At 46.4% G+C, this 9,868-nt stretch overlaps 1 protein-coding gene across 2 annotated transcripts in view; it reads left to right on the top strand.

Moving 5' to 3' along the window:
* MBNL3 (muscleblind-like splicing regulator 3) overlaps positions 1–9,868 on the top strand; it is a 59,017-nt gene that overhangs the window by 2,234 nt on the left and 46,915 nt on the right. For both annotated transcript variants that reach the window (XR_663926.1, XM_009331694.1), the window contains exon 2: positions 65–1,064. Coding sequence is in view for 1 of the 2 variants with exons in the window: in XM_009331694.1 (XP_009329969.1) it covers positions 891–1,064 (174 nt within the window). In the remaining variant the exon portion in view is untranslated. The remainder of the gene's footprint in view (positions 1–64; positions 1,065–9,868) is intronic.

Genomic DNA, 9,868 nt, shown 5'->3' with positions numbered 1-9,868 from the left:
CGCGCCCGCCTGAGCGGGGGCGACCGTCGGCTCGTGGCTGATTCTATTTCTCTTTTTCCTGCAGGTTGCTGAAAAGTGCCTTTCCTGAAGCCACCGCTGCTTGGATTTCTGTCTAGGGCTGCCTCTCTCTGCCCCTCGCCCCCCTCTCTTTTTAATTCGGCGTTGCTTGCGGTTCGTGCCCTGACGGCAACTCCTCCAGCCTTGCCCTTTTTTTTTTTTCTTTCCCTCCCCATTTACACGCAGTTTGCTCAGCCATTTTATTTTTTTTTTCCTTCCCCCGAGTATGTAGCAATTATTTAAAAGAAAAGAAAGAGGAAAAAAAAATCAGACGTCCTTTTGCTCGTTTTGATGCTCGCGAACCGTAATTTTTAGAAGCAAGAACTAGAAGGAAAAAAAAAACCCCGAAGTTTTCTCCCCAAGGACCGAGACCATTCCACAAACTGAAGTGCTGCCAGCAGCATATGCTTTTTGCAAGAATAATTGAAACCATTAACTGGAGAGCACAGAATTCTTTTGAAAGTCTGCCAGTTATTTGCAAGTAACTTCGGCAGTGGCACAAAATATAACACTTATATTTTAACTTCTACAATTGCACTTTTAGGAGCTGGCCTCTAATTTGATTTTCAGTTGTTCTGATAAGATTTCTATTTTATGATTGGCTTTATGTTTAATTCTTGTTTAAACAAACACGATTTGACTTAAATGAAAACCTAAGTGCTGATGAATAGGAGTTCTACCAAAGCAACAAGTTAGTTATTTCTTCACGTTTAACTTGAATTCACTTTTTTACCCTTTTTTTAAAAAAAAAAGAAGAAAAAAAAAGATCAGCAGTAAATATTGCCCTGAAGAAGGGTGCGATTGCTTGCATTTTAATTTTTGTTTTTTTTAATATGGCTGTAAACGTTTCCCTTGTTCGTGATACAAAATGGCTGACGTTAGAAGTGTGTCGAGAGTTTCAGAGAGGTACTTGTTCTCGGTCTGATGCAGAGTGCAAGTTCGCCCATCCGTCACGGAGTTGCCATGTGGAAAATGGTCGAGTTATTGCCTGCTTTGACTCCCTAAAGGTGAGGACTGTCTAACGCGTGCATTACCTAAGCTCACTTGCTTTTCTCTCTCTTCCGAATGGCTCGGTGTGCTGGGGTATGGGATGTGCAGAACAACTGTTTATTGCTCTGTTTCTGCAGGGAGGATGCTGCTGGTGCAGGATGTAGCTCCTGAAATCTAGGTTGGGTCTGACATCAAGTGCAGTTGCCTGGAATGCCAGGCATCGCAGGGAGAGAGAGGATTTTATCCAGAGCGTTTTCCGATGGTAGCTCAGGTCTGATATAGCTGTCCTCGAAATGGAGAATGCACGTTGTGGGCAGCAAATGTAACTGAAATGAGAAAAGTAGAGAACTGAAACCCAGTGCTTTGTGTCCAGAGCACATCGGCTGTGGATTCGGCGCAGGGATCTGAAATGTGCTTTTAATGAGCAGATGTGAAAGCAGCATTTTAAGATAATGAATCAGCTTTATGTGTATTTCCTGGAGACAGAGTTGCAGATGCACTCTAACGCCGTCCTGTAGATGAGGAACAGCCAAAATATTTGGAGAGCAGTGCTCTCAGAAAAACGGGCGTTGGGAGAATGCTTTCCACAAGGGACAGGCAAATATGATGGCTCTGCTAGGCCTGTCCGAGTTACAGCTGAGCCTTCTCGCTAGTGCTTATCTTTGCAGAGTCGATTTTGCAGGCAGTAGATGGCTCTTGGTTGCTTGTTGCTGTTGGATCTCTAGGGGTGACTTTAAAAATTTACCAAATACCCGGGGTCTGAGTCGGGACGGGGAAGGGGCAGAAGGGGAGATGGGCATCTCTGTTTGGGGTCGCTTCACCGCAGTTCTCAGGAAAGGAAACATCCACTTCTTTTTTTCTTTTTCCCAAAAGTGTGGCTCAAAGGTGTTTTAAATAAGATGGTAAAAACCCTGAGACAATATGGATAACTGATTGCTTTTGAGAACTCTTGACATTGTGTTTAATGTTTTGATCAGAGTAATTAACCTGTTTGAATTTCTAGAAGGAATCTGGTAAATTTTACAAGCTTAAAAGTCTTCCCTTGAACTTCAACTGTTGCTTGAAAAGATTTGGGTTTATTTTTATGAACATAATGAGTAACAGAACTGGTGGAATTATGTATGCACAGGTTCAGACCAGGGCTCCATCCGGTCTAACACGGGTTTACCCATTTTATTACTGTTTGTGGTTTCTTCATACTTTCACTTCTGTTCCATTTTACCAAGAAGTTCAAGCTTCCTATTTGCATTCGGTTTTGCTCTTTTTAATGCAATGACTTTTAGTTATACAGTGACTTTCAAATGTTCATTTACATTGCTGGTTTGCTGACAGTGAGAGACAAAAATATTTTTATCGGAGGGGAAAAAAAAGTCGTGTTCTTTGTGCCCTTGAAACTTTTGAATTGTAGCCAGTGGCCGTGCAGATACTTTGAATGAAGAGATTAATATGTTTACATTTTATAGCATTTATTTGTGAACTGAAAGGAGTGCTGTCATACCATGTAGGGTAGTACCATGTCCCTTGCAGAACTTGCCTGGTGTTTGCAGCATCCTGGGGAGGTGTCTGCTGTGCAGCCACCCAGCTTGGCTCGGCTCTGAGCTTGCACTGTAGTCCAGTGTCAGCCGGTGGGTGACACTTCCCCATGTGTGCTGGTTGGGGTGCAGTGTCTGCAGCACGCCCAGGCTCTCTGTGCTGGCCCTTCTCTGCACAGCTGGGTCTGAGAGATGTGCAGGACCAAGTGTATGGGCAGCTGGGGTTCAAATCTCACCCGCTGGCACAAGCGAACACTTCTCCCGCTTCAGCAGTGGGGAATGGGATAGGGAACACCATGTTGAGAAAGCGAAAAATGCCAAAGGAGTAGAGTATGATCTTCTACAGCTCTGTGTTTCCTGTGTAGCTGGCTGTTAACTAATGTTCTCGTTGCAGTTTCTTCTTGACACAGTAGCAGATGCCCAGTATGTGCTAGTTAAGTGGCCTGAATTTTCCAGGGAACAGATTTTTCCGGATTTTTCAGGCTTATGAAAGCCTCGTGGAGGGCCGACAGCCCTGCCTTTGGGAAGTACACTGGGAGGAGAGGTCAGACTATGCAGAGCGCATGGCCAAGGGTTGATGGTGGGGCTGATTCTGCACCCCACTTCTCAAACAAGAAGTGGGTCTTGAAGCCCTTCCTTCCTCCAGCCCCGTGGCTCTGGTTGTTCTCACTGGGCAGAGCCCCAGTTCTGCTGTACCATGAAGAGGTGCAGTCCCCAATGCTGCAGCCTCTGTGTGTGTGTGTGTACACCATGCATTTCCCAGTGGAGATAACCGCCCTGGTGACTAAACTCTAGAACAATGGTCTTTCTGTTCTTGGGCTGGAGCTGGGCTTGCAAAGCCCTGTTTGCAATGGTATTGAGGGGCTTGTGGTCATAACGGTGGCCTCCCTTACTGGTGACTAGAGAGATGTTACATTCTTAGACCTGTTAAAAAGAGGCTTTTCTTGCCCAACCTGTGGACATCTTTGTGCGCTCAGCCGCTGTTTCCCTCCGGCAGCTGTTGAACACTGACCCTCTCTCCTGTGGATGGCTCGATAGCTGCATAGTGCTCCTTTCATCTTTTCACACCCTGCATTAGCAGAACATGTGTGTTGCTTTATTGGAGACAGGATATAGGATGCTTGCAGCTAATAAGTTTTCCCGTTGTCTTGCAGTTGCCCAGGACTTTGTTCAGAGGTTGCTTATCTGCATCCATTGTGTAGTGCTGTTCCTTGTTTTTTTTCTCACAGACCTCTTAAGCCTGAACAATGCCTTCATACAGGAACTTCTGATAATCCAGTGTACAATGGTTTCACCTCACTGGTCAGGTCATGCACAGCATCTATATGCCTACTGCATCTCACTTTTTTTTTTTCCCCTCTCAGTCTTATATAGTGGTTCTGCCTCTGTTGCAGTAGTAAGAGCAGTAATGCTTCCAGAAGCAGTCATGCTGCCTCAATGTGGGTTGTTTCACGGGTGAATGTGTGCTACCTGTAAGCTTGTGAAGAACACAGAGGACTCCTGAAGGTAATGGGGGGGCTTCACTGATGCTCAGGTGGGGTTCACCAGGGCATGCTCTGCAGGAGTGTTGTGTGGTTGTGCAATGCTTTGGTCATGAAATACTGAGTCTTGATTAGGTTGCAAGTGCAGGGCTGGATCTTGCTGTCCTGAGCTGTGGCTCTTCAAAAGGGGAGTTTGCACATTTTGTAGGCAGCAGAAGGAACCTTTCTCAAGCAGATTGATATGAAATTTAAAAATAGTCCCTTGTGAGAAGCTGTTCACAGATTTGAATTGGATGCCAAGAGAGCTCTCACTCTCTACTCACGCTCGCCCCCTCGTTATTCTGGAAGAACAGTGTTGTCTGAATTAATTTGTGTGAATGGAAGGGCAAGCTGCACTGCTTGGTGGAGGGCGGTCCAGAGGCACAAGAGCCAGCCACCGTTGGGCCACCCCCCTTCCAGAAGTGACCACGAGGGCTGCTGGGCAGTGGCCGACGCTCTGCGGTACCTCCTAGGCAGGTCCCATGGTGCCTCAGAGACATATTAACTGAAGGATAGGAGTGTACTGTCATCGCTGTAAACCTAGATTAGCCTTTGGGTTCATTCATTGGCTTCTCTCCTGGGCTTGGTGTCCACCGTCCTGTGCGTAGCTGGTGCTTTTTGCAAAGGTCAGAACACGGTTTGCTGGCTTGTGGCAGTTCATACAAAGGCTTGGCGTGGCACTGCGATGGGCTGTCTGCAAGCGCTCATCAAGTCATTAACCTTCCTATTCAGGCTGGATCAGGCGGGTGTGGTATGAGCCTGTCTGATTCTTAATTCCCTGGCCAGCAAATCGTTAGTTGTGTTCTTCGGTTTCTAAAGATGTCAGGAAGGAAAAAAAGCACCTTCTTTTGTCACTAGAAACACTAATTGAGCAGTAAGCTGAGAGATGGGTATTAGGAGATAGTGATGTATCATATAAAAATATGCAGGTAATGCACACCAGGTGTTCACAGGGGCTTTGATTTATACTGCTCGCAGTTTGAGTATCTGCACTATGGACTCATGGTTTAAAAAAAAATTACAAGCCCAGCTTTGTAGGGTGTGTTGGTTTTTTTAAATTTGCTTTATGAATATAGATGTTTTCATATGCAAATAAAAGTTTTGAAGAGCATTTTGAAAGACAAAATAGTGTGGTGAAAATTTCAGGGGTATGAATTTTGACTTTGGGAAGTCTAATTTAAAAAACATCGTTAAGCTATTGTATGTTTCAAAGCAGTTCTATATAAAAAAAAGGCGAGTTGTCTGTGAACAGGCATAAAATCAGGAGTTAAAAGTACAGTTTTGTCTAAATTGTCTGTTTTCTAGAAAGTGTTATTATCTGGTAACATTATTCAAAGTCCCACGGCAATCTAAAAAGTTCACTGTGCTTGGGCAATAAATGTACCATATGATCTTGAAACTGGTGTACCTGAGGCTGTGTTCCTTATAGTTTTCATGCTAATTTGTACCTGTTTTCTGCTGACTTCACTAGAATTATTTCTGACTGTTACTGGTTTGCAATCAAATCTATTTTTTTGAATTTAAATAAACTCCAAACTAGGAAACAACTAAAAACACCCACTAAACTTAGCATATGGTTACTCTCTTACAGAGGAAGAAGAAAGCAAACAAAGCCATAGAGATATTTTTGGAGACACTCTGACTGCATGTCTCAGCTCAATGTAATGGAGATGCAAATAAACCAGATGAACAATGTTGAGCCAAGTCACCTTTGTGAGAAACCTTTACTTTCCATTGGTCGTTAAGGCACTTACTTGTGCAGCGACAGCATTTGGTGATGAGAAGTAGATTTGCAGCAGCTTTCTGTCTTGTCTGGATGCTCGTGTGTCTTACGGCACATCATAAGGGCTTTTTATAACTACTGAATCAAACATCTAAAAGTGGGGAAAAATGTATTTAGAATTATTTATAAGAACTGTTGCTATTGTATTTCTCTTAAAGTAGAGTGGTACTTCAAGGAGAATAAGAGAGCTTAAATGATAAAACAATATTTAGATCTGATCCCTTCTTGTGTATGAGTTACAACAAGCTCCATGTTTTTGCAGTGTAATTTAATTGGCACACGTGCTGTGTATACTCTCTGCAATGCCTCCAGAAGGTTTTTGGCACAGCTGTGGGATGGAGACTACTGATGGAGAAGCTCACCTGGTGGTCCCTGTGGCTGAGCATCTCCCAAGCCTGCCCTGGTGTCTGGACTGCAAATGCTCTCTGTTGGGGTCAGGCTGTTTACTTGGGTGGTGTGTGACCTCCCTAGGCATGTTCAACTTTCCAGGGAAAGATACACCGTGTTGCTTTAATCTGCCTAACTGATCTTTCTGTAGGACAGAAGTCTGTGCAAAGTATGTTTGATTTATTTAGCATTATCCATAGGTTTGTCTCATGTCCCAGCAGTCTCACTTCATTTATCTGTGACTTTTTGACACCTGAACCATGACAGATGAGCACTGATGAATCTTGCTATCGTGGTTTAAAAGGTTGCTGCCCTGAGCTGTCCCTTTGTTTCTCCATTGCAGGTTACTGCCTCTGCAGCAGGGTTAGCAGGAGGACAGAGTGTCTTAGATGCTGAACATGAAGTCCAGTGTCTGAGCTGAAATCCCCTTGGTCCTGGCTCCGTGTGGATGTACTGGGTGATGAATGCATGTAACTGGAAGCAGGCTGGTGTTATCTGGTACTGCAGGGGTAGCAGTAGTCAGCAAGGGGCGGGAAATTCTTATTCATTGCAGCTATTTGCAAAGATGTAAGGCGGAGTCCTTGGCAGGAACTCCTTGTCTATGCTATAAAGCAAGCAGGTGATTTTTGAGGCGTGCTGTGGAGGGAGAAAGGATTGGCCTTGTCCTTGTTTCCATTAGGTCCTTCTGGTGTTGTCCAGGGGTAACATGGCAAGAATGTCCATAGGTTTCCTGGTGCATAGTCTGTTTTTGGTGCTGCCCTGAAGGGGTGCTCCCTTATTAGCTGATTGCTGGAAGACTGGAGGAAGTCCTGGGAGTACTATGTAGCTCTGATGGAAACTGTGAGAAGTGAGACCCATCCCAGCATAGAGGGCTTCGTGGGGGCTCCTGGAGCTACGAGCTGGATGGGCCACACTGTTACTGCCAGTCAGTGCAGAGGTTGCTGCCATCAGTACAGAGGTGGATGTTAAGAGCCTGTGAGAAAGCTTGCAGGGAGTTGTCTGAAAGGGAAATGCCCTCCAAAGCTATCAGTGAGACACTTGTAGTAGTAGCAGTAGTTAAATACTTGGAGTTCACATTTTCTTAATTGATTAGGCTTGGGCAACTTCCTCTTGAAAGTGTCTGTCCCTCATATGCCAGATTGGCCTACCTAACAGACCTCAGACTCTTACTCATGTGGAGGGTGCCTATTAGATGAATTTGGGTATTTGCTTTGCAGTGGGTGCTTGGCAAATCTAAGTGTCTGTGTTGCTTTCCCCATGTAAAGCTGTAGGACTGTTGCACAGGCTTGGTCAATGTGGAGACATTCATCAACTAATATCAGTAACGTCACTTCTGAGCACTTTTCTCCCTATCCGCCATGTTTTCCTGTGGAGAGGAGTATGTCTCTTCTTGCCACCCTCTCCCACCTCTGGTAGATCTCTTGCATTATCCCACATCTGACTCCTTTGATGGCACAAGGCAATGTGACTCTTCCTCTGCCTGATGTGTGGCATCGCTGAAGCCAGGCCTGGGACTGAGAGTCTCCAAGGTGGTCTTCTTGCTCTTGGGGTGGCTCTGCCCTGATGAGTATCAAAGCATCAGTGTGGAGGGACCCTGGTGGGTCTTTGGTGCCCATCTTGTGGAGCAAGCTGAATTAATTGGGACTCTTCTTCTGCCCTCCCATGGGTACCGGTAAGTGGAGTGTCTTGGCAGCCCTCCTGGAGTGCCTGAGGGGTGGGCAGCCCGCGCTGTGGCAAGACCAGGGTTTGACTCATCAGGGGGATGCGGAACACATCTCCTGTCTGTGGCAGTGCACGGTCACAGGGTAACACCAGGTCTGGCCGTGTGTTTGTAGAAATGTCCTCTAAAGGTCTTCTGTTTCTGAACATGGAGAGCACTCTCTGTGCCCGAGACCTCGTGACCCCACATATCTCTTGAGGGCTTGCCTGCAAAGGGGCAGATGCCTTTGCTGTTACCCATGTTTGGGGGTGCCAGTCTCACGCATGGTGTCCCTGGGTCAGGTTCAAGAGGCTGGCAGAGGTGTGGGTGCAGGCTGGCATGTTGAGAGGCACTCTTGGTGCAAGGGGCAGGCACAGGACCACAGTCCTTCTTTTCTTTCTTCCTGCAGCTAATGAATTAATTTATTACAGCTTTTCCTTGGGCCTCAGACTTGTGTGCATTTTCCCTTGAACATGTTGGAAAGCAGAGCAGCGGCTACAAATTTTTCCCAAGACCGCACTTTGGAGGACAGCCTCTTCGGGGAGGCAGGCCAAGCAAATTCAGCAGTGCTGTTTTCCTGCCAGCCTCTTCTCTCCTCACCAGCCAGCCATGGCAATGCAGGGCCTCCGCTCCTGTTTGCAGTTCACATTGCCCCGGTCTTCTCCATGTGGCACGAGCAAACCACCATCCCCAAAGGATAAAGCCAGTAGCATTTACATTATTAATATCGGCCAAAAGTAACCTTGGTTTTCTGGTTGGGAAGATGATGGTAAAGTGCTGACTGCTGCTCACACTTGCCTAAAAAAGCAGGAGAGAAATTCTTTTGGGATGTGACTCTAAACCCTTCCGAGCTGCTGCGTGCGCTTAAGCAGATACATTTTGAAACCTTTTATGGGCATATTGCAATGTTGCACGGGCTGTGGCATGCCACCTCCTGCTCCTGAGGCTTACTTTCCTTTTTTAAGGGCAAAGTCCTCCAGATTGAGGTTCCAGTTCTGCAAAATACTTAAGCCTGATTTTAAGCACTGTAGAATTCCTGTGGGCAGCAAAGAGCTCCTTGTGCTGAAGTGAGCTGTTGCATCAGGTTTTGAGAGACGGAAACGGTCCTCAGCCGTTCTCTGAAGGGGGAGAACTGCCTGTGGTTGTCTCCTCTGCCACCTTTGGCTTTCCAGTTTGGGCGAGTTTCTTTGCACATGCTCAGTGCACGCACCTGGAGCTTGCAGTCCTGCCAAGTCTGCTTGGATCTGCAAGGACAAGCTCTGTGCCTGTGACCCAGCGCAAATGCAATGCGGTGCTCTGCAAGCCCCAAGGGTTTCCTCTGCACTGGAAGGAGGGAGATGGGGCGCTGAAGCCCAGCTAGCAAGCTGTGGCAGCCCTTACGTTTACTCTTGCATGGCTGTGAGTCAGAAGTTGGCCCAAGGGAGCATGGAGAAGTTGTATGTTTGTACAGTAAGCTCTGGCATCTCAACATGTGCCATGCTCCAAGGCGTGACACTGCCAGATCCACATGGGGAAGGAAGTTCAAGCTTTACGTCTTCCAGCCCTGATCTATAGCAGTAGCTAACACTGGGATTCAAATAGATGCCCCAAACCTGCAAGTCCCTATCCCTGGACAGAGTTTGGGGCAAAGAAGATCCTTGTAAACATGGAGCCACACTTGGCCGTGGTGTCCTGTCTTGCTGCTGTGTCAATGAAGCTACCTAGCTACTTCTCTTGCTCATGATTGCATTAGCCCAACGAAGCCAGCTGGGGGAGAGGCGGTGGAAGATGCTTTCGAGGAGAATGACTCTGAATGAGCATGTGAAGTTGGTGGATTTCTTCAGCGACATAGCATCAGTTTGGTATAAGCCCTTTGCTGACAATAGCTTTCTGCCACTTGGTTCACCCATCTGAAGGAGGG

Source organism: Pygoscelis adeliae, unplaced genomic scaffold (assembly GCF_000699105.1).
Source record: "Pygoscelis adeliae isolate BGI_AS28 unplaced genomic scaffold, ASM69910v1 Scaffold79, whole genome shotgun sequence".
Taxonomy (NCBI): Eukaryota; Metazoa; Chordata; class Aves; order Sphenisciformes; family Spheniscidae; genus Pygoscelis; species Pygoscelis adeliae.
The sequence above is the reverse complement of the archived record's forward strand: the minus strand, read 5'-3'. Positions and strand labels throughout refer to the sequence as shown.